The sequence below is a fragment of the Pelmatolapia mariae genome, linkage group LG3_W, assembly GCF_036321145.2.
Source record: "Pelmatolapia mariae isolate MD_Pm_ZW linkage group LG3_W, Pm_UMD_F_2, whole genome shotgun sequence".
NCBI lineage: Eukaryota > Metazoa > Chordata > Actinopteri > Cichliformes > Cichlidae > Pelmatolapia > Pelmatolapia mariae.
Genome location: NC_086229.1, coordinates 79,876,000 through 79,901,649, shown reverse-complemented (window position 1 = coordinate 79,901,649; position 25,650 = coordinate 79,876,000). Strand labels below are relative to the sequence as shown.

The following is a 25,650-nucleotide window of genomic DNA, read 5'->3' as shown; positions in this document are numbered from 1 at the left end:
TGTGGTATGTCAGTGGTTAGAAATACCATCATTACTTTAGGATTAGTTTAACACAAAGTCAGGGCTGACCCGGGACCATTGCTGTGAGTCACAGTGCCATAAAAGTCCTTTCACATCGGACACAGGATGTGCTGCTAATGCTAACTGCTAACTCCACCCCATGCATGAGACTGTGACAGCACTGAGCAGCTCCTTCAGTGGTAGGCTGCGGCACCCACGGTGTGGGACGGAGAGATTTCGCAGGTCTTTCCTCCCCACTGCTGTCAGACTCCACAACAAAGACTTTAACTGATCATACACACACATCCACAAATGTGCAATAACACTAATGTGCAATAATCTTTCTGGCACCGTTGTATTTTTCACTCTGTTGTATATAGCATTTGTATTCTATTTTTATCCTATTGTATATTTTATTCTATTTTATTCTACTGTATATAGTATTCTATTTTTATTCTATTCTGTACAGTTGTGTACTGTATTTATTCTTATTTTATTTTATTCTAATTGTCCTTCATAACTTTTGCACTGTCCACTTCCTGCTGTGACAAAACAAATTTCCCACTTGTGGGACTAATAAAGGTTATCTTATCTTATCTTATCTTAACTAAAAGCAAAGGATCCAGAATTTGTTGCGCTGGCTGCTGGGCTCTGTGGGTTTTTGCAGCAGCTCTACCTGTACTAGATGCACCTGCTCCTTGTCGTTTCTATCTCTGATTTTATGTCCTCTACAAGAGTTTCGTTTTTTTTTTTTTTGCTAGTTCTTCAAATGTTCAATAAAAACATGTATGCTAATTCATAAGGAAGAAAGCTTTGTAATGAAGACTGTCATTTCCAAAACACTGCCCCCCCCCCCCCCCCCCCGGTCCGCAGCGCTGTTGAAAAGGCTGTGGAAGTCCCTGTATTAAGCACGTAGACCTGTGACACAAAAATCACCAAACTCAGACCACAGACTGTTTTCCTTCGTGGTGATGAAGAAAAACGCTGGGTTGGCATGTAAAAGGGCATTTATTCCCTTCAAAGACCTGCAGTTCAAAAAAAGTGCCCCTCCGACAGCCAAACCCATCTGTTCTCTGATTGGATTTTACATTTGTGATTGACATGACATTGACCAATCAGATGAAAGGAAGAAAAATAGGGTCAAAATTCGTACGTGTAACTTGCAGGGGTTTTTTGGCTAAGTCCACACATAAATCTTTTTTACGCACACACAAATCTTTTTTACACATACAAATCTTTTTTACACACACACGAATTCTTTTTACACATACAAATCTTTTTTACACACACACAAATTCTTTTTACACATACAAATCTTTTTTACACACACACAAATTCTTTTTACACATACAAATCCTGATTTACAAGTACAAAATATTTATGACCACATTTTGAGCCTATACCCCTTTAGCCTCGCCGTGCTCATCGTTAGCAGTGTTGATCACATGGAGACAGAATAAGATCATATCAAGCTTTTTCACTAAGTGAAGTCAACTTGACAAAGATATGTAGCAGAATCTTAAAGTTTTCCATTTCAGGCAGCAAAGAAACACTGACCCATAGTATTCTTACTGTGCTATACAGCTGGTATCAGGTCGTCCAAGAAAGCTTTGATCTATGTCGAATGCCTCTGCTGACTTTGTCTCTGTGCATGTAAGTGTTCACAGTTTCTCCAGGCGTGCTTGTCTCTCATTGGAAATATACACCGCATTCCAAATTATTATGCAAATGAAATTTTTCTCTGATTTTCCTAAATAGTCGATTCAAATGACAGTCAGCATAATTTTTGAGTCATCAACCACTAGAGTATAATTCAAATGTTACTGAACAAACCTCCCAATAAAAAACTTAAAATGCACTGTTCCAAATTATTACGCACACAGAGTTTCAAAACATTTTAAAGATTGTAGAGAATTGAAAATGGTCATTTGTTGAATTTGCAGCATTAGGAGTTCATATTTACTGAAATCAAAAGCTATTTCAATCAAAAACATCTTAACAGGTCAAGTTACATATTAACATAGGACCCCTTATTTGATAGCAGTTCACAGTTCTTGCACCCATGGAACTTGTGCGTTTTTGGAGAGTTTCTGCTTGAATGTCTTTGCAGGATGTCAGAATAGCCTCCCAGAGCTGCTGTTTGGATGTGAACTGCCTCCCACCCTCATAGTTTTTTACTTGAGAATGCTCCAAAGGTTCTCAGTAGGATTGAGGTTAGGGGAGGATGGGGGCCACACCAGGAGTTTCTCTCCTTTTATGCCGATAGCAGCCAATGATGCAGAGGTATTCCTTGCAGCATGAGATGGTGCATTGTCTAGCATGAAGATGATTTTGTTGCAGAAAGCACGGTTCTTCTTTTTCTACTGTGGAAGAAAGTGGTCAGTCAGAAAATCCACATATTTTGCAGAGGTCATTTCCACACCTTCAGGGACCCTAAAGGGCCGGACCAGCTCTCTCCCCGTGATTCCAGCCCAAAACATGACTCCACCACCTCCTTCCTGATGTCACAGCCTTGTTGGGACATGGTGGCCGTCCACCAACCATCCACCACTGCATCCATCTGGACCATCCAGGGTTGAATGGCACTCATCAGTGAACAAGTCTGTTTGAAAACTAGTCTTCATGTAGTTCTGGGCCCACTGCAGCTGTTTCTGCTGTGAGCATTGGTTAGGGGTGGCCGAATAGAAGGTTTATGCACAACAGCAAGTCTCTGGAGGGTCCTACACCTTGACGTTTGCGGGGCTCCAGAGGCACCAGCAGCTTCAAATATCTGTTTGCTGCTTTGTAATGGCCTTTTAGCAACTCTCCCCCTAGTTTGATGTATTTGTCTGGCAGAAACCTTCCTCATTGTCCCTTTATCTGCACGAACCCATGTGTGCTCTGACTTAGGCACAAATCTCCTAACATTATGGTGATCACGCTTAAGGTTTTCGGGAAATATCTAAGGTTTTCATTACGTGTCCGAGTCATTCAACTATTTCACGCTTTTGAGCAACAGAGAGATCCTTTTTCTTTCCCATATTGATTGAAAATGGTGGTCTGCTTAATAATGTGGAACATCCCTCTTTAGTGGTTTTTCCTTTAATTGGGCTCAAACTAATGATCATAGGTGTCCGAGATTGATTTCAGTGATCCAAAGAGCCCTGAGACACAATTTCATCCATGAGTTTAATTGACAAACAACTTATTTAATCTTTATGCCATTTAAACACAGTTTGCATAATAATTCGGAACACGGTGTATTTAACACACGCAAAAAAAAAAAAACTACCTACAGATCAGATCAGATATCTGTGGGCTGCCGTGAGGTCACAATCCAGGACAAACAGGCAGTCAATTCAAATCCACTTTTGGATGATTTTCTTTTAATGGGATGATTTATTTGAAATCATCTGCGTCCCCTTACCAGACTCTGAGGCATCCACAACCTCTTTAGATGTTGGTGATGAGTGTGAGGCCGTGGCAGTTCATTGACACCGGTCAGGGTTCTACTTAGCACCCAACACTACAGTAAGAGATCCATCTCCTGTTTTGGTCTCTGTGCTCCTGCGTGTTTGCTCCTCCTCTACTTTCTGTGTGGTTTGCAGTGTTTGACTGGGCTCTTCTTCTTTTCTGTCTTCATGACCTGGTCTTGACTGCTTAGTGAGTCAAGACCAGAAAGTTGCTCAACGTATTCCAGCTGTAAATCTGCAATCTGTATTGTGATAGCCAAGCTACTTAAATACAACTAACCCAGCAGTTATGAGGCCATAGCTACTGATGCTAATGATAAACAATTTGTCCTGAATTTCACAATTCCAGTTTACGACTGAATAAGAGGACGGAGGGCTGTTTAATTACATCACTGTTACTGTTTCTCTGTGCCTCTAGTCACGAGTCCAAATGAGTTTTTTTACAACCTCATATTTCAATAAATGTGAACATTTTTACTATAATTAATACTAATGCTGCACCCACTGAGGAGCTCCGAGGAAACTGATTTTTTTGAAGTCAGAAGAGGTTTAAATAATTGGCTAAAAAGCCGGCTGTGAAACTTGACAATCCTTCAGCACTAATGGAAAGAGCATTTTAATAACCACATGTTTTAATATCGCTCAGGTTCCTAAAATGGCTTTATGTAACCTTGCTAATTGTTTTTCTTTGCTGAACTAGATGAAGTCTGGTTTTAACATTTAGTCCCAGACAGCGACTCAACACAGACGCGTATCCACTGCATCTTTATTTAACCCCTAAACGTCTGGTGTATCCTATGAGTTTTTGAGACTTGTATATCATCAGTGCGATGAACCTACATACGCTGCACAGTACATTTTTAAGCAATAATAATATAATAATAATTAATAATATAATTTTTTTAAATTGTCAGAGCATTCAATAAACACTCAATTTTCAAAAAAAATTGAATCTGCTGGCAAGTATTTCATGGTTTGGGGCTTTAAAGGGTTAAGTCTATGCATGTGCATATGTATATTTTATTTTGTTTATATTCATTTTTGCTTTTTGGCATACTGCAAATGAGTAGCCAGCAGACTTCCTGTTATGTTTTATAGGGACAGGGTGGGTCTGCTTTACTGATCTCCAGGGTAGCGGTGTGAAACAGACATAAACAGTCATTGTGTCAGTAAGGGCTGGGGCCAAAAGACCACAACAACTAAATCAGCAACAGTGTAGAGCTGGGATGGGTACGTAACCTCCTCCACTCCCCGGCCGTGTCGCAGCAGTTAAATATAGGGCAGCGGGTCGATCAGATGATCTTTGCAGACGCAGAGCAGCAGGAGCATTTTCATCATTTCATTTCTTCCAAGAAACATAACAGAGTGGGGTGAAGGATGGGAGGGGGACAAGTGATTTAAACGGGTCATTAAAATCCACACATTGCTATACATGTAACGACTGAGCAGTTTATGTCCATCTCACAGCTGAAGCATCGTGTTTAAATGCTCTTTCATCTCTGAGGAAGTTTCTATTTACTGATCGCAGTTACTCAAAAACACTAGAGAACTTTCTTCCTCGGTGTAATGAACCTTTGAACAGGCTGAGCAAATGATTGTGGATCCACATCAGTATTCAGTGACGAAGCCACTGAGCAGGGAGACGCGTGAGCACCCGGTCAGCTATACGTAACCTCAGGATGTCCATTTCAACCACAGTGTGGACTTTATGAGAGGCACTCGCTCTTTTTAAGGAGCCACAGTGTGTCTTTTGTCCTGGCTTCCTCCCCTCACCCCCAACCGGACATGGGAGATGGCTGCCCCACCCCTAGAGGTTTCACAAATGTTTCAGATCATCAAACAAATACACATTATCTGTGACTTGACCTTAAAAATTCAGTTCATGCTGGAAAACCCTCCAATGTGGCTGAATTACAACACAGTGCTGTAGAAGACTTGTTGTCAGTTATCGCAAACGTTCAATTGCAGCCTTGATTCCTGAGGCTGACCCAACCAGTTATTAGGTTTAGGTTCATTTTTTTCACACAGGACTATTTTTTCCCCTTAAAAATAAACATCTTCATTTAGAAGCTTCATTTTGTTTTTACTTGTGTTGTCTTTGTCTAATATTTAAATTTGTTTGATGATCTGAAACATTTAATTGTGACAAACATACAAAAATAGGAAATCATAAAGGGGGTAAACACATTTTCACACCACTTTGTATATAGTCAAATCTTTTAACAACGTCATGTTTCTGAGTAGACAAAAGCAGTTTTGAAAGCATCATTTTTCAGTCTTCCTTCCTCTGTGTTTTTATTTGATTTTTTTTTACTGTCTGGTGTCTGAAAAAATGACTTCTGAATGTCAGTACGTTACGTTCAGCATTAATGGTGAGGACCTGAAGTTAAATGCCATTCAGCATGTGTTACAGTCTCAAAGTAAATGTATATTTTTTTAACTTCAAACAGCAGAAACACACCAATCAGAAAACATTTAGGTTTCAAATTGCACATTGTAAAATATGATTAAGTGTTGCCACATACTGATTGTATAAACAATGTTTTTACTGTATCAGCGGTCTGATTGTTGTCTGTCACATACACAAAACAAACCCCAGGGAGGCTCTTCTCACTGCTCGGCTGCAGTCCCTCGGAGGGCCTTACCGTCTTTGACATTTGAGCCACAGGGTGATAGAAGCTGTGTTAGAAAGACGCAGCAGTGAGCGCCCATCCAGACGGGACAACACGCAGCTCAGCCTTCGACTCCTGCTAACAAATAATTCATACCGCTAACATTTACTGGTGCGTTCAAACGCTGTCCGGCCTTTCTCCTCCGCCCTGTCTGTGAACCCCAAAGCACACATCTGAGCTGAATGAAATGTCTAAGTGAAGCATGCAGTTAAATACTGAAAGTTTACAGGAGCTTTCAGAGTTTTTATGCTGTGGGCGAGGAGAAGATCCACCACAGAGCTGATAATCTTTAAATAAAAATACAAAGACGTAGCTTGAAATCAGCTTTATAGGGAGTAAGTATACCTGAACTCGACAAAAGTCCAACAGTTAAATAAATAGGAGACAGGATGCTTTGAAATTAAATTTCACAAGACAACATAACCCAGAGGTTTAGAGAGCTCCAGCAGTGAAGCCCCACCAGGAAGCATTGCATGTTGGCAGCCTTACAAAGAAGAAAGAGGACAGTGAAATTTCAAGGCTTCAATCCCCAGAAATGATGTAACGTTGCCTCAATAAAACTCGCTGCTTGGACCTGAATCTTATCTTTGAGGCTACAGGGCTGGAAACTAGAGTTCAAACAACGATGTGCAGAGCTCTGCACAAATTAAAAATCCAAACAAAGTCAATGAAAAGTCGTGAAGAACGAGTCAATCAAAAGGCTTCATTCTTTATCTTCTTCAGCGGTCTCGTCGAGGGTCGGAGATCATGTGCTCCGTGGGCGAAGGCGCAGTTTTCGGCCCGCAGGGGGCAGCCCTGAGGGTGGTGAGCGTGAAACCAGCAGAGGCGAGTTTTCAGGGCACCCGGGGCGACGGGCTTCCTTTTGGCATCCGCCCTGAAGGGCATCCTCTCCCGCCAGTCTCTTATGTAGACACGCCCTCCTTCAACTAAAGAGGAGTGACGAGAGGGAGATACAAAATCTATCAGACTCAAACACTCCTCCCAAAAGATGCAAATAAATATTTTCCTAAAAGAAAGAAATTAAGATAAGATAACCTTTATTAGTCCCACACGTGGGAAATTTGTTAGGAATTCGGAGAAATTAGGAGAAGAACATAACATAGATGCCTGGCTGTCAGGGCACCGGGGCAGAAAAAGTCATGTCTGCGCTGACCCCCACAGGTTATAAGCTTCTCACCTTTCGAGGGTCATGCACATTTTTATCTATTATCAGAAAGAACTGTCAACTTTGTTTCTATCTCAAGTCTGACTTTGCTTGCACTCTAAGCAATTTCTGTAGGTGAGGGGATCCAATTTTCTCAAACTGATCCCTCGAGACCAACCAAATTCCAAATGACAATGGTAAAAGCGCTCATTTCCCCTCTTTTTCAATCAACAAAAGCCTAGTTTGATGCCATGACGCCAAGCAAATTAACTCTTTGGATCGGACGATTCAGCGTTTTGGCAAGCACAAGTACGCTTAAATACGCTTTGATGTCAGTGTTGTGGTTACGGGGGGAAGAAAAGGAAGGCATACTTCTCACCCTGCTGTCTGACACTTCTAACCAGGAACAGCAGCAAAACACACTGCTTTACGGTCTAGTAGCAAAGTCAACGACAGTACGACTTCCATGGCAGCATTTTAAAAAGTGTTTGTCCAGTTATTTTGAAAGAATTGTGGCTTGGATTGTGGTTTCCAAATTGTGGTTCTGAGCGTGAGACTTTTTTGTGAGTGAATAAAATTTGAAAAAAAGATGTTGTTGCCATGGTTATCTTTAAAAACAGTCCCTTTAAAACTTATAAAAGTTAAAGCACACGCTGTATTTAAAAGATGTCAACATATGGGTAAAATTTTGCAACCTGGAACGAGGCCATCGCCACCTTATTGTTTTAAAGAAGTGCCCATATTTAGACCAGGAGGTGGGACTAATGCTAGCTAGCAAGCTAGTTTGAAGAACTAGCTTACGTACATTATTCACTGTGATGTTAAATAGGATGCTCATTTTAGATCAAACAAAATGTTCGTAATGGAAAAACTGGACAGCTGACTCCTCTGAGGGCTTTTTGTACTGACGAACACTGAACGAGCAAGGTGTAAAAAATAAAGCATAAACTGTATTCTAATTAAGATATTCTTTTTAGGATCTATTAAAGAAGACTTGAAACCAGAATCTAGGAAGATAGACTTTTACTTTTAACCGTTTACTCAAGTCATAAATCAAACGAGAAGTAGGGTAACTTTGAAATATCCCCAGAAAGTAGGGTTAAGGCCTCCATCTTTTATATACAGTCTATGATTTAAATTGTTGGAAAAAATTCTATCAAACAAAATCTTTTTTTAAAAAGAAGCTAACGTTTTTTTATTTAACACCCTTTCTGTTACTCATATAACCTCCAGTATCTCTTTCACTGTCACTGGTCTCATTTAAACACTATATTGTACTTAATGAATAGTCTACTTCTCAACAATACAACTTTCAAATGAACCATCTATGATAACGTAGAGAAGCGTGCAGAAAAGCTACCTCTAAATACTTGATGATTGTTCCTCAGAAGCGTCTGAAGACCTCCGCACTCTTTCTTCAGGAGCCGCAGGGTTTCCTGCCCCAACAGCCCCGCAACCTCGCTCACAGAAAGGCTGCCTGAAGGGCAGGGAAGAGGGACAAACAATGAAAGATGGGAGTTACACATGTGCAGGAAGAGGTCTATTGATTTTATAATCATCAATGCATTAACACAGTGCTTCAGCATGCACAGAGATCGTTTTTATCCAGCATTTCAGACAAAGAACCACTCGGCTTGAGTTGATGTTATCGGCTGTTCTATGACAAGAAAATGCGAGCAAAGCTATATATACACATATTATATAAAGATCGGTTTACAGTAGAGAGTAGCTATCTGTCAGTGTTTGTCAGAGCTGTAAAGTATGCTCAGTTAAAGCCGTTCCAACAAGCTGTCAGGGCAACTGGAACGCGTTTTGCCAGAGTAGCCATTTGAGAGCCTGAATCATTTTTGTCACCTCTCCACTGGGGCAGAGATTTTAGAAAAGAAAAAGAGAATATATACAGTTCTAACCTCTAGGATTAGCATAGTATAGGTGGCAAACCCCTTTGTATTCACACATACTTTCGCACTATGGTTATAAAGATCTTTTGGCATTTCTGGCCTTGCCCTTTTTACACCACAAGGGAATTCAATCAGAGCTGACCTTTGGTTTATACAAATGACAACCTTCCTCCTTTCTCTGATGTATTGGAGGGAGAGACACACCACATGATTTCATAACTATATTTGACTTAAATCTGCATCTTCAATGATATCTTCATCATACTTCTGTGGTCACTCCCTGCAATCCCTGCTGGCTTAGAGATGATATGAATACTGAATATGAATGAAAAGCACCGTCTGCCCCTCTGATCCAAAACTCAGTTTTCAGAAAACTGTTCAGTTTCAAACTCTTCTGCTTGTCAGGTCTCTGAACCTCGTCTTTTTGCCGTTGAAATTCATCGAAAAACATATTGTCCACCCAAATACATCCTAATTTTAGTTGGCCAAATTGCTGCGTTAATCCCTAAAATATGCGACACACTCCCACATTCACAGACACTAGCGCAGCCAAACCCAGTCGTATGCTGCAGAGTGTGAAACTGGGCAGACTCTCATCCCACAGCTCTGACGCCAGGGAGCTCCAGGCCTTAATATAATATCAATACACCGTTTAGAGCTGCCCTTTACTGCCTACAATGTTAATGGGGATTAATGGGATAGGGACAGTATTGACAGAGTAGATTCAGCTTGGACTAAGACCAGGTGCAGACGAGTATTAATGGCTTGGCTTAAAGTACAGTTGGACTTGTTTGTTTGAAACGATGCCTGTTGTGTAGGATTGTTTTTGTTGTGCTGAAGGAAAAAAAGAGAAGAGCTCGGCTGTGATTTCCATCTTTGCAAAAACTGCAACTCTCACAAGGCGTCTAAAGATGACAGGACATATTTCTGAGGAATGACATACTTTTAGGGTAATATTTGTCTTGATGAGCAGAGGAGGGGTAGTGGACATGGAGCTGCCCAGGCAGGAGGAATAGAGGGAGGCCACAGAGAAGATTCATGAATGCAGAGAAGGAGGACATGCAGAGGGTTGGGGTGACAGAAGAGGTTGGAGGCTGGTGATTTGTTGTGGTGACCCCTAAATGGAGAAGCCAAAAGAAGAAGAAGAAGAAATCTATATACTTCTCCTGAATACAACTTTTGGGCTTGAGAAACAATCAAAGCTTCTCCAGGCAAGCAGAGGGAGGAGGAATCATAGGGTTTGGAGACAATGGCAATGCTATGATTCTGCAAACCATTTAACTTTCACATAAAATGGTCACTCAGACAAACAACAACAGAAGTCTCACTTTTTTCCATCACATTTGAGATCTCTTAATAGGTCTCTCTGTACACGGCAGCCCCTCGTCTCTCTTTGCAACCTCACTGCTAGCTCACAGAGCAATAAACACAGCAGAGAGAGAGAAAAAGAGACATGCTATTGCTGTGCCGGGAGAGCAAGATGTCCCTGCAATGCAAAGGAATAAGTACGCCAGCTTTTTGCTAGACCTTTAAAAAAAATCTATTTACAGGGTGATGAAAAGTTGGTAAATGTTCTGGCAAAGGTGCAAAGCTAGTAACAATCAGGTGAACTGAAACATGAACTTGCTATAATATGATGCCACCGCGTTGCCTGGCAACGTAAAAAAAAAAAGGGACTACTGGCATTTATATAGTAATGCAGGACACTGACATTTACTAGAACCAATAATTACATTATTATTACTAATAAAAGTTAATATGCATGCTTGCTGAATCCTCTTATAGTACCCAATAAATAATATTTACACTCATCTTCATATATCTATGGCTCGAGCATGTGGCTTACACATTTCCCTGCCAAGCGAAAGATCCCCCGGTTCAGTCTGGGAGGAGACACAAATCCCTTTGGGGTTGTGTCAGGAAGTGCATCCAGCACATCCAGATCAAACGTGCGGAGCTACCTGCTGTGGTGACCCTTTGCTGAAAGCAACTTTAAAACCGGTCTTTATATGAATGACATTTTGGAGACAAAAGCAAAAGTATACAAAAAAAACAACCCAAAAAACACAGTTTGGATTTTTTCAAACCAACAATCTGAAAAATATTTGGTTTAAACTGAAGGAAAGCAGAAAGCAGAAAATGTTCCAGCGTGAAAAAGAGTGAAGTGAAGCGTTCACTCATCAAAAACACACCGTGCCCGCGCCCTTCCATGCAGGCTGCTTCTATTCAGTACAATAGCGTGTTTATTGTACCTCTGACATTTTACTGAGTTGACATTTAGTGTCGCTCGATGTACAGCTACACACAGATTTTCATTCTCGGCGTGATTACATAACTCTGTGACTCAGCACTACAGCATCCATGAATTAGTAACTTGCTTCATATTTACAGTGTCTCAGAAGAGCTGTGAGATATTTTTAAGTTTAATGCACAGGAAACACAATATATGCAACTGATATAAGCAGCAGCAGAGACAATACTAAGATGTGTTAACTTGTTTTTTTCACTTAGTAAAATATGCCAAACTGCTCAGTGCAAATCTTTTAAATAGCAGAACTTGTCCCAAATAAAAAAGGAAAGAGTCTGATTGATGTTAAATAGGAATTTTCATTTCAAAGAATTACTATAGATCACTGAGTATCAGTCTTATGATACAAACCCAACAATAGTTGACTCTTATGCATAGTGAAAACCTGTTTGTTTCTGATAGTTTCAGAGCTTAATACATATTATTTGTTTGCATTTACAGTAAAAGAGATAAAAAGAAAAGATAAAAGAACATCGCCTGACGTCGCACCAGAGCCATAAAGCCACAGAAACAAAATGATCATAAAATATCCGCTTAAGTGCCAAAAAGGGATACATCACCATACTGAAAATGATTAGACTTTTTGAAGATGCATTAAAGAATAGACAGAAACTAAACTCCACTTTAAATGACTCCGAGACCCATCTGGATTTATTTAACATGGGCTGGCTCCCTCTGAATTTAGCCTTTGTTCGTACACAGCAGATAACTGGTAGGAATCCCTCAATACAAATGCATGCTCATGCATAAATCATAGATAGTGGTGCATTATTCATCCAGTCATCTCCATACAGAGTTACTCTCCCCCTTTATTCACTCTCCCTAAAATTTTCTACCTTTAATTCCACCGACACCCTGACAAGAAACGTTCTGTTTTAATAATAGCAGGCTTCATGCCCTTATCTCGTTCATAATGTGTGCGAGTGTGTGTGTCAGCGGGGCTGCAGAGGTGTTGACAAAGGTGATTGCGTGGGTGCTGTGAAAGTAAATGTGTGTGCGTGTCTGTGGGTGTTTGATACGGGCTGTGTGGTACGCAGCTGGCGGAGGGTGTGGCAGAGTTCAAAGAGGCGTCGCTCTGTGTCATGAGGTCTCACCGGCTGATGCTGAGGGGCAGGATTGTAATCAGCGAGGTGGGGGGGTTAGATGGGATGATGGACGAAGAATGAAATTCAAAGTTCAGGCAGTAGGTGCTGCTGATGTAATGGTGTAGCTGGTGTGTTTTAAAAAGTGCTGACACTATATGTAACGATTGATTGTGACGATGTCGTTTCAGAGGCATCGGGCTACATCTGCACCGCACCGTACGAGGTAAAAAGCACTCACTATGTAACTGATCAAACGCATAGACTGTGTACAAAAGATGGAAGTAGGCTCGGGGGGTCTGAAAAGTGACCATAGTAGGGAAATGCCCCAAACCTGCATTCTTTGTAATGGACAGCAGAGGCACCAAAGCACAACAACAGTTGCCTCAAGGTGCTTTATATTATAAGGTAAAGACTCCACAATAATACAGACAAAACCTTAATCAGATGACCCCCTGTGAGCAAGCACTTGGTGACAGTGGGAAGGAAAAGAAAATCCCTTTTAACAGGAAGAAACCCCCAGCAGAACCAGGCTCAGGGGGGCAGCCATCTGTCGTGACTGGTTGGGGGTGAGGGGAGGGAGACGGGAAAAAAGGCACACTGTGGAAATCCAGAGTGGTGCATAAAAACAAAGAGTAAAAAAGGGTGAAAGAACAAGAAACACTCAACAAGCCCCTGGCAACCCGGCAGCGTAACTAATGGAGCATTCAGGGTTACCTGATCTAGCCTTAACTATAATCTTTATCAAAAAAGGTAAGCCTGATTTTAAAAGTTGAGAGCGTGTCTGTCTCCCACATTCAAATGTTTGCACGCTTCAATAAATCACTGGACCCGTTTCTCATTTTCCCAGCAAAATATCAAGAAATGAGGTGTGGCTGAAGACTTTAGCAGAGTACTGTACACCAATGTGGTGAATACATTAGAGGGCTATATAAGCAACGAGATGTCCACTAATAGCCAACCATTAGCTTTGAAGCAAAGGGAGAGTAGTGAATCTGTATCCTGTAGATGTGGACAAGGCTTAAATAATGTGGTTCACAACAGCTGCTTATCCAAAGACATTAACATCCACCTACCAGCCCTTATACAGCTTTCTTACATTATATACACTTTCAAGCTCATCTAATGTTCTTCTCACCTCTCGCCACCTCTCCAGCAGAAAACACATTATAAAGTCATTTTGCCTTTAATTACAGGTTGATACACTTAATCACAGCGAGAAACGTTAATAAAAAAATAGGGGTGATAGATGTTTTTGATATGCTAAAACTGGGTCATTTACATAGCGCCAAATCACAACAGCGGTTGCCTCGAGGTGTTTTTTTTTGGTAAAGACAATAATTAATAATAATTGTGTTATAATATAAAAACGTGACAATGTCTTTAAAAGCTGTTTTTGGTGTGAAAAATTGGTCAATTAAGCCGACTGCTAGGTGGTTGTTAGGCAACATGATGACATCATAATATCTCATCTAGACAAGAACCTTCAGGGGCCTAAGATGCATCTGAGTGCCAGGGCTGGATGCTCAGACCGGGCACTCAGATGCAACAGCCTGTAAGACAGTCTTTCTGTCTTACAGGCAAATAGGAACACTTCACAGATACTGATCCTATTCTGGATTTCATCTCAACCTGTGACTCAGTTCAGCAGCGACTCATGTCAATCGTTTTACCTCCTTGGTTCCAGTCACGGCAGGATCCTTCTCCATCGCCCGCAGTCATTCCCAGAAGAGCATCAGCAACCCGCAGAACAACACCGTCAACAAAGTCCCGCGGGAGAGCAGCACAATTTCGCACCGTTTCGACGCGATCTCGCGGCTGGAACCCGGCTCCCCAGGAGCTCCCGGGGGTGCCGTTACAGCTTCGGTTCCCATTGCAGCAGTCCTCATCATTACTGACGTCTGACCTCTGAACTGTGACCCCGGGAGCAGTGCAGCGGCTGTGGATGTAATGAGCCCTTTGTTGCTCTAACTCAGGTTCATCAGATAACTGATAGTTTCTTGACTTTCCTAAAAGACACACCTGCAGGAAAAAAAAAGAGAGCCGAGTGTGAGGGCGACTCCCACGGGTGCTGAGGAACGACAAATCATTATTTTCTTCTCCCTGTTTTGGTTTCTTTTCTTTTTATTCATTTTAAATTAGATGAATTAAGTTAGAGATAAAAAAAGAAATCATGCTTTTTCTTTTCATTTGAAAATGTTCACATGAAAAAATTTTGTGGGAGAGCTTTTGCTGATATGAGCAAACAGCAAAGCCCAGAAAATAATAGCTTGTTCTTTTTATGGCCACGAGTATACTGTAGCTATTAATGGCTACCCGCTAACAGATTTATTGTTCCCTCTGGGATTATAAAGACATCCTTGATTTATTGCACGTCTACACTAAACGAAGCCCAGGTGGAGAAAAGGCTGGGAAGCACAGCTGTATGATTTACTTCAGCCATCGCTGATCATAGCGCTGAGAAGTGTTTCCACAGAATCCCAGGATTATAAAAAACATGTAATGAATTTGTTGACAAACTTCTACAGGTACTGATTTTCTGTTCTATCGAAACGTAAAATTCACCCTCCCACCACTTTATTAGATGCCGCTCTTCAACTGCTCATTTGCTAATAAGCTAATCGCATGACAGCAGCTGGTCAAGACAACCTGATGAAGGTCCAAGCTGTTTCGAGCTGACAGGAAGGTAACAGTAACTTAAATAACCACTCATTCCAACCGAGGTGCAGAAAGGTACCTCAGTGCACAACAGATCCAGCCTACAGCAGCAGAAGACCATACTAGCTGACAGGAAGCTGAGGCTACAGTTCACACAGTCTCACCAGAAATAGGACAACAGAAGACTGGAAACCCATTGCCTGATCCACTCTCAATTTCTGTTGTGACATTCAGATGGTAGTCAGCATTTGGCGTAAACATTAAAGCATGGATCCTGCCTTGGATCAACAGTTCAGGCTGGTGGTGTGGGGGATATTTTCTTGGCACACTGTGGGACACTCAGTACTAACCAAATGTTAGACACCACAATCTGCATGTGTTTTGTTGTTGACCATGTCCATACATTCATGACCACAGTGTACATGACAGCGAGTTCCCTGTACTCAAATATCCTCCACAGTCACCAGATCTCAACCCAACAGAGCACCTTTGTGATGCGGTGGAACGGCAGATTCTCATCATGGATGTGCAGCAACTGTGATGCTGTCTTGGCAACGTAGCCCTTTTGTGCTATTCTGAAAGAAGAGCTATAACTTTCAGATATGTGCAGGGGAGAGATGCAGTTGAGGTGCATTATGGGAAACGTCATAACTAGGGTGCGTTTTAATTTTCACAAACTTTTTTACAACCATTTTAAACCTGCACCTATTACAGAACCCCACCAAACGGATTTCTCTCTTTATTTCTTTCCCTCTCTGTCTTGTATCAATTATTTGATAGCTGACAGCAGAGCTGCGCGGTAGATGGGTGGAGAGAGAAGAATTGCTGAACTAATACAATATGATTTGTTCTGGAGCACAGACTGAAAGAAGAAGGATCAAACAAATGTTTACAACAAGTCAGATGGATTTACTGTGAAGCCGCCTCCACTCTGTTTTTTGTCAGCCTACCCGTTTAGTAGAAGGTATTCTCAAACAGTCTTCGTCAGTGTTGAAGCCACAGACTTGGCTGACCTCAGCGATGAAGTCGATGTACTCCTTGTACTGAGACTTCTTACACTGGCGTCTCTGGTATTTTCCAGAGAAGTCGAAGAAACAGCAGGGGAGGACAAAGTAGCGGCAGGAATAAGACGACCTATAATTTGAAAAAGAAGGGACAAAATAAATCATTACATTACTCTTTAATGCAGTCAGACTACAGAGGACTTGTTTTACTTAAGCATTTTTCCACCTTTAACTCAAACTGTTCAGACAGGAAGCGACACACACACTACAAGAAATCATCATCTGCAGTCTCAAACATGGAGAAATCCGACTCCTCACACTGAGGCTCAACATCGCCATCAGGTGGCCGTCTCAGTAAACACACACGCACTCTTCACACATCACCCCCTGCCCATAATGTTATTCCAAAACTGGAGAGATCAGCTGGCACTTGAGCTGCTGAGTGTGATTGTGTCTCCTGATGACTCGCCTGGCTGCTATAACGGGGATCCACGGTGTGAGCTCGTCCGAATGGTTCCCAATCAGCCAGTCTGTACCCGGGAATAAGAAGCTCTCGCTGGGAGTAATTGCCTTTTCCTGAAATAGCACAGACCCAAAGAGGACAAGAGGTCCTTAGAGCAGGAGGGATGCACGCTGGTCTAATTTAATATCATTTAATAGAAATAAGTCTTTTTATCTTCTTAGACTTTTATTTGAGATGCATTTAAAGTTTTGGGTTGTTGTTTTTTTTTCTTAGTGGGCTCAAATATTTTTTTTAATTGCAATTAGAAAACAACTACAAGATCCCAACAACTTTTTTTTTTAGAGAGAGTTTATATAAATCCTTTCATATTTAACAGATGGCCCTGACACCAGCATCACAAATGATGAGAGTTAAGAGCCTGTGAAGTCCAGAGAGCTTCCGAATAAAGGTTGAGGACTGAGTACAGCTGCCCCGGGGGGCGCAGAGAGATTGTTCTACCACATCCGCTCCGCTAAAATCGGTCAATAATAGATGACCTGAAATGGAAGCAGTCAGCAGCTTGTTGTTAAATGAGCGACTGAGGACAGGAGGCAGACGGGAGAAAGTGGCGTTTTCAGGGCAGGTTTCTCTGGAAATGTGTGTGTGTCCACATGTGTATGCAAGCTTCTGTGGTAGTATTTTCTTTGTGCGGCTTAATAAAATCATAAAAGCAAGAATCTCTTAAGTATACTACGAGAAATGTACAGTGCTGTGAAAAAGTATTTCTCCCCTTTCCCTTCCTAGTTTTGTGCATAATTTTAACACTTAAAATCCAATTTTAATATCAGAAAAAGGTAAAAAGCAAATACAAACTGCAGGTTTTAGATTACAATTTAACTATTAAGGGTTAAAAAAATCCACTGAACCACAGTGAGAGCCATAATCCCCAAATGGAGAAAACTTGGAACAGTGTGAACCTTCCCAGGAGGGGTCGGCTTCCCAAATTGACTCCAAGAGTACTGACAACTCATCCAGGAGGTCACAAAAGAACCCAGAACAACATCTAAAGACCTGAAGGCCTCATTTGTCTCAGTTAATGTCAGCGTTCATGATTCAACGATAGAAAGAGACTGAGCAAAAACAGCATCGATGGGAGAGAACAAGGAGAAATCCACTGCTGACCAAAAAAACTTGTTTCACATTTGCCAAAAAACATCTTGATGATCTCAGAGAATTTTAGAAAATATTCTGTGGACTGATGAGACAAAATTTGAACTTTTTGGAACGTTTGAGTCCCGTTACATCTGGCATAAATCGAACAAAGCAATTCATAAAAAGAACGTCATACATGGGACGACCATCAAGTTATGCCCTAAACCTCAAGATCTGAAACACACCAGCAGGTCCACCTCTAAATGGCTCAGATAACGGCACAGTTGCCTCACCGTCGCACACGTCCAGGGTTCAAATCCACCATGTTGTCAGGCCTTTCTGTGTGGAGTCCGCATGCTCTCTCTGTGTGGCCTAGTCAAAGTGTGGACTTAAATCCAATTGAGATGCTTTGGCGTGACCTTAACCAAGCAGATCATGCTGGAAACCCCTCAAATGTGGCTAAATTAAAACCATTCTGCAAAGATGAGTGGGCCAAAATTCCTCCACGCTGATGTAAAAGACTTGATTACAGTTCTTGCTGCCAAGGGTGGCACAACCACATTCATAGGTTTAGGGGGGCAATTACTTTTCCACACAGGGCCGTGTATGCTTGGACAGATTTTCGTTGCCCTGAATAAATTAAATCCCGATTTAAAAACTGCACTTTTTATTTATTCAGGTTGTCTTTTTCTAATTTCTAAACACATAAGAGGAAAAATACTTTTTCACAGCACTGCAGGTGTAAAATTCTCCCTGATCATTACTTTTACATCTTTGTGAATGCTTCATTGTACTTTTTAATTACAATAAATTGAAGCACAAAGTGAGGACACAGAGTCTAACATTTCATGCTCGGCTCGCTCACCTCCAGCAGAGTCTGGGGGCCGTACATGTCCCATATCTTCCTCCTGCGAACATCGATGCCCCTTCCAGGGTGCTGTAACACAAGATGGCCTGATGGTCAGAGAGGCTAATCAACCTCAAACACATTCACACACTCAGCTAAGTCAGATCAAAAACATTCAAATTTAGAATGTACCCCTAAACAACAATGGCCGGCTGATATGTTTCTACTACCAGATCTGGATCTGCCCCGGCGTTTTCCCCTGTCTACAAAAGGCTGTCAGTCCACTGTTTACCTCAGCTACTGAGTGAGAGATGTCCATCTTTATTTACGCTTTACTTTGTCAAAGGAGATCGATACGAGTTGAGCTGCTGTTTTTGCCGCTGTTAGCTCCTGTTAGCCAACGTCAGTGAAGTTGATCCAACATTGTTGGAATCAGACACTTACTGAATAAACTCGCATCCAATGTGAGAATGCAATCAAACTGTTTATCAGAGGGAAAATGTGACCTTTAAACTCTAAGTTATACTAACTGTTGTTGTTGCTTAGCCAGCTCATTGTCAGTTGCCTGGAGATATGAGGGCCGCATTTCTAATCTGTAGAAAATATGTAATTGGGACAATATCTGGAATAAATCAGCATAGTTATGAAAATTTTTGTCTTCAGTTCAGGAAACAAGGTATGAGATGTTGGTTTGGAAAAATATTCAGCGATGCTTCATCTCCTGCTTTGCGTTTGTGTGGGAGCCCCGTCAAAAACCTGTCCATTATGCTAGCAGTGTCCAAGCTTTCTTTTTTTTTCTTTTTTTTTTTTCATGCCGTGCCTCCCCTGCAATGGCTCTGCGCCCCCCCTAGGGGGCGGGCCCCACACTTTGGGAAGCTCTGCACTAACCAGTGTCCACTCCTATATATTTTTCATTCTAAGTTTATATGAACATATCAGTTTGTTGAAAGAGACACTAATCTATGTATATTTATGAGTAAAACACTCTTTTTTTTAAAAAATCAAATAAACTAAAAGGAAACTACTGACTGTACCTTTAAGACAGCGCTTCTGGCTTTCCTAAAGTTAGTGTGAAATGTTTTATATGTGACCACCATATACAGGGTTATGAAATATGAACAGTGTTCTCATACTGTGGATGATTTTTGAAGACTGTGGGCTTTGGGTGAGAATGTAACCAGGAAGTAGCTGCTGTTTGTTTGAGTTTAGAAGAAAATCAGTGTTCAGTCACCAGTGTGCAGAACAAAAGCTGATGATTCAGTCACTCATAACAAAGATCAAACACTAGGTTCAGCGTGACGATCTGGCCTAATAAACTGCTGCTTTTACATGAATTCATCAAGCACTCAACTCACCCCTTCATTGGTCAGAATGTGAACCAAGAGGCCATTTCCACAGCCGAGGTCCACAAAGGACTGCCTGGCAGCCAGACCTTTCTCTGCTCTCTCCTCGGCCCACAGCACCTGCAGCGTGCACGGTGACACAGACTCATGGTTAGGGAGCTTTGTAGTCAAATTTGCAGAGTGACAAATGCTGCTGATGCTGCTGATACTCGTGACCTACGGATGGATTCCTAAGGTCAAAGGTCATTTTTCACATTCAGGTTGACTGACTTAGCTGAAGTTGCATGACCCTGTGACACCTGACATAAGGTCATGTGAGTTATTTGTTGTTTTTTTACCTGCGCACACAGTACCTGTATGGACATGTTTGTTAATTATTTCAAAAGCTAATTCAAGTATAATCGTGATAGGATCCACTCATTTGATGAAAAGAAGATTATTGGAAGGTTTGAACTCACCAGGAGATACGTAGCAATAGCAACATCCTCATAGACAAACTTTTCAGGATCTGTAACCTCAGGCCAAACCTGGAAACAGTGTGAAAAATATATATGAATATATCAACACAAGAGAATAGGATGTAAACAAAAGAATAAACAAGCCTCACATCATCCATTCTCCTCACCTTCACCATGGCCTTGTACTTGTCCTTCAGCTGTTGGTACATAAGGCTGTACTTCTCCACTGGCAGCAGAGACAACGTGCTCCTGAACTCGCTACTCCTGCACTCGGTGGCCCAGCGCACCAGTTTAGGCAGCAGGTCAGAGGACAGCCAGGGCAGCTTGGGGTAGGCGACGCCATCAGAGAACCAGGAATTGACCGACAGCGCATAAAACTCCAGTGACCTGCAGATAAAGCACAAGTTATCTACAGTGTTGTGCTCGTTTTATGCTAACTATACTAACATGTATATTAGCTGAGAGTTTGTGATGTTGCCTTTCCTGAGAGCGGTGCTCCGAGTTCACTTATATGAACATCAGGAGGATTTTTAAATATGAAAAAATAATTTTAAATATTAATAAGAAAAAGGAGATAAACCCAAAATAAATTTAAAAAAAAAAAACAGCGACAATGTAACAAAGTTTGAACAATAAGAATAACAACTCTAAATTATATTCTGTGGTTTAAATTTTCTTATTGCTGTTGACACTGAATGTCTGACCCATTTTTAAACATCAGTGGTGGACTACAAAAATAATAATACTATATGGTGTGGTGTAGTATGAAATATATGGTGAAGACCCTCAAAAAACCCTAATAACTGCTCTTTCATTCATTCTTTTGCATTCAGAGCTGCTTTCATTCTTCATGGCACAGATTCATCAAGGTGCATTTCTCTGAGATTTTGACCCAAATTGGAATGACATTATCACACTTTGATGATGTGTGACGAATCTCCTGTTAAACCACATCCCAAAGGCGCTCTGTTGGACTGAGATTGACTGCTGAGTGGAGAGGTGGAGGTAACATTTGCATACAGTGAACTCATTGTCATGTTCAAGCAACACCAATGCTAAATTCTGACCTACAAATAGGATCAGAAGAAATCAAGACTCAGACCAGACGAGATTTTCCAGTATTTTCTTGTCCAGTGAAATGCAGCCTCAGTTTTAACAGGAGTGGCACCCGGATTGGTCTTCTGCTGTAGTAGACGATCCACTTAAATTTTTAATATGTTGTGCACTCAGAGATGCTCTTCGGCATATTTTTGTTATAACAAGTGTCTATTTGAGTTACTTTTGGCTTCCTATCACCTCGAAGAGGTCTGGACATACTCTGACCTCTGACATAAAGAAGCAGAGCTGCAGCTCATTGGATATTTTCTCTTTTTCCACTCCATTTCCAGTAAACTCTAGAAATGCCAGCAGATCAGCAGTTTCTGAAATATTCCGACCTATACGTCTGGCACCAACAACAATGCCATGCTCAAAGTCACTTAAATCACCTTTCTTCCTCATTCTGATGCTCAGTTTGAACATCAGCAAGTCACCCTCACCATGTCTGAATGAATTACTGCCATGTGGTTGACTGATTAGACATTTGCATTAATAAGGATTGTATAATCAACCAGTAAACTATCATCCAAAACAAGGTATTTCGTCCTTTCTGTTCTAATGTGCTGACGTTAAGATGATGACTGCAGACTCACCATTCCTCACAGTCCTGATTGCAGAGCTGAATCTGATAAATGTTGCCTTTCCTCAGAGACGCTTTTCCCTCTGCATCCTCTTCAAATGGAATAAAGGTCACTCGTTGTCTACCAAAGTCTGTAGAGAACAAGAGAGAAGGCATTAGAAACAAATATAACTGATACAACAGTTTGTAGAAGTGAGAAGCTCTTACCTTTCAGAATAATTTCTTTATGCAGGTTTGTCCCATAACAGTTTACTTTGGGAATAAATGTCCTGACGCTGGAGGACCATGGTTTGTCGGGTTCGTGGGCAGCTGAGGCCCCAGTGATCACGAAGAGCAGCACATCTGTGAAGAGTTCAGGATCATGCAGCAGGAGCCGTAGGTCGTCTTGGTCCACATCTTTGCTGTCTGTCTCTTTAACTCCGCAAAGACGCTTGTTTACAACATGAGGTTTCTTTATCCACACGTCTACGGCTGACCAGAAGCCATCGGGGAGACTCTTAGATCCTCCCGGGAACTTTATATCGAAGAGCTTTGGCATAATTGAGCAAGCGAAGCATGTGTGTTTACAATCACTGAATCAACTTCCGGACAGGAGGTTTTTGGGGGGGTTGCACCGATATATGTTTCCAAGAACAATGGAATAAAAAACGGATCATTTACGAAAAATCCTACTTTGGTCCAAAAACCTTTTTAGAGCTTTATTTTAAAGAAAAAGCGAGAAGGCGCTAGAAAAACACACTACTATGTCGCTGATTGATGACGTTTACACCAGCGACAAAAATCTATCATCTACGCAGCATGCCCAATAGAGGGTGCTGTTTATCTTTGTCTGTAATGACTCTGTAGTCATTCAGGGGGCTTGGGGGGATTTTTTGTTTTGTTTTGTTTTTTGTTTTACTAAATAGCGAACAAGTCAAAAAGAAATCACTAGAAGTATAAGAAGATTATTTGTAGTCTTCACTAAAGCTGTTTTTGTACTGTGATGAGCTCTGAAACCTGACCGAAACTCTTCAAATAAACCATTCCTCTGCCAATGATCAGTATGCTGTTTTACAAGGTTGGAGATTGGCCTAAGAAAACTAGGTCAACTGATGGCTTTTTAAGCAACGATTTAACTTCTACCAGCTTGAATGCCTGTGGTATAAAGTAAAAGTAACGAACACAGTGTTGGAGTGTTGCACAGCAGCTGTTCTCATGGTCAGAGTTAGGTTACACCAGGTATAGCAGAGATTAATGTGATTTTTAGCGGATGATGCTTAGATTAATTCACCGAATTCCTCCTTCATCCCAACTTTATAATATCTATTATAAGTTAGTATGAACAGTGTACTGTCAGTGTAGAGCAGAGGTTCCCAAAGTGTGGGGCCCGCCCCCTAGTGGGGGCGCAGAGCCATTGCAGGGGGGGCGCGGTATGAAAAGAAAAAAAAAAAAAAAAAGAGCGCTTGGACACTGCTAGCATAATGGACAGGTTTTTGACGGGGCTTCCACACAAACGCAAAGCAGGAGATGAAGCATCGCCAAATATGTTTCCAAACCAACTTCCTTCCAAGCCAAAGACTAGAAAATATGGTGAAGCATATCTTCCCTTTGGCTTCACCTGCACAAGTGCCAAGGTAGGTCTCCCCTGCAAAATTAGTTTTCCCTGCATCGGGAGCACGCGCTGGGCTCTCCAAATCACGGACAAACAGTATCCCACATTCTTGATTTTTAGTTCACAAACACTTCTTGTGATAACTAACTACTCCTGACATTTTGGACATGTTAGCTCTTTATGCAGTAAAGTTACAGTGGGATACAAATAATATCAGGCTGATCCTGCCACAATTTGTTCCCCCGGTTCAAATCACGGACAAACAGTATCCCACAGCTGTTTTTGTTTTTGAACCTATTTTGCACAGAGAGACATTTTTTGAAAAATGTATTGATAGCAATGTTGAATATTATTACACAGGAAAAAAAACAACTACACGTAAAATAATTACACCATGACGCCTCTGCCTTTCTAAATGGAGGGACAGTAACTGCCTGTGTGTATGTAAGCGTATTAAACCTGAAGATAGTCAGATTAACAGTAACAGTATTTTGTCTCTATCTGCCATTCTGCAATCCAGCTCATGTAAACAATAACGTGGCGCACAGCGTGACGTGAAAAGAGGCACATGCCTTTGACGTTGCGTGACGAACTCTGTATTCCTCATCCACACGTAAACGCAAAAAAGGAGTTTTAAATAATCTCCGTTTTCGGTGAATCGCAACGCCGTTTACGTGTTGACGAAAGGCCCAAACGCATAGAAACAGCTGCGTTTTCAAAAATACCGTTGTAGGTGTGGACGTAGCGTAAAAGAGTTAGTAGTATATACTACTAACTCTTTTACGTAATAAAATAAGTAATAAAATAAAATATATATTTTATTACTACCTGTAATTTATTGCCGTTTACTTGTATTTGCTTAATTGTTTACTAAATGTTTGAGGTGTGAAATAAACCGCAAGAGTTTGTAAACAAAATATGGGTGTGTGTGTTTGGAGGATGTGTTTGTGCGGGGGGGGGGGCGCGAACATTTTTCTTGTAAAAAAGGGGGGCCTGGCAAAAAAAGTTTGGGAACCACTGGTGTAGAGGATGGAAATCAGCCGGGACATCCGCTGATGTCTTGTTGAATTCAGTTGTGTAAAAACACAAAGAGCAGTAAACCTCAGAGCAGCAGTAGCACAGATCAACTGATCACAGCTTGTGCATTAAGAAAATCTACTGGCGCTCTCTATAGAACTTATTCTGAGTTGTGAGTTCTTCCCCTTGCTGAACCATTTCAACTGATTTTAGGATTAGTCAACACTAATATATAGATTTCTTCATAAAATTAAGGCAAATTATTAAAGTAATCTCAGCTCTTCATGTTTCTTCCTGCTGTCTTCAAGCTTGGACTCTTCCCTTTCTTCTCTTTCAGCATTTGTGCATTTCTTTGGCAGGCTTTATCAAACATTGTGTACGAGCCTTGATTTTTTCTTTCCATGTCTTGAAGCTTGCATTGTATCTCTTGATTTATATCTTACAATTCTTGAATTTTGCACTTCATAAGTTGGTGTGCTGCCTCCTGCTGTTCTTTGTCTTTCAACGATTGAGTATTTCGTGTCACTGATTCTTCCAACATTACTTGCAGCCCTTCATTTTTCTTCTCTTCCTCTTGAAGCTTGCACGTAATCACTTGGTGTATAGCTTCCATATTTTGAAGTTTGCACTGCAAATGTTGTTGTATTTCCTCCTGCTGTTCATTCTCATACAACATTTGTTTATTTCTTTGATGTGCTTCATCAATCATGTCTTGGATCTTGATCTCCATCTCAGTGCTTCTTGCTTCTCTTGTTTTCAGTTCAGCTTCCATATCTTGAAGCTTACATTGCTGTTGGTGTATTGCTCCTCTTTCTCTTTCATCCAACATTTTTTGCAGGCCTTGATTTTTGTTCTCCATGTCTTGGAGCTCTGACTACACTTCACGATACTTCTTGTCCAC

The 25,650-nt window shown here is 41.2% G+C and overlaps 1 protein-coding gene across 1 annotated transcript; it reads right to left on the bottom strand.

Moving 5' to 3' along the window:
* Window positions 1–5,748: 5,748 nt before the first annotated feature.
* trmt44 (tRNA methyltransferase 44 homolog) lies at window positions 5,749–22,881 on the bottom strand. Its single transcript, XM_063464885.1, has 11 exons — window positions 22,349–22,881; window positions 22,155–22,272; window positions 20,631–20,850; window positions 20,464–20,532; window positions 20,018–20,125; window positions 18,681–18,752; window positions 16,691–16,797; window positions 16,168–16,351; window positions 14,233–14,581; window positions 8,629–8,745; window positions 5,749–7,050 (listed from the first exon to the last, which is right to left on the bottom strand). Exons 1-11 carry the CDS (start codon window positions 22,677–22,679, stop codon window positions 6,818–6,820), a joined length of 1,908 nt encoding a protein of 635 aa, XP_063320955.1. The 5' UTR covers window positions 22,680–22,881; the 3' UTR covers window positions 5,749–6,817.
* Window positions 22,882–25,650: the final 2,769 nt, after the last annotated feature.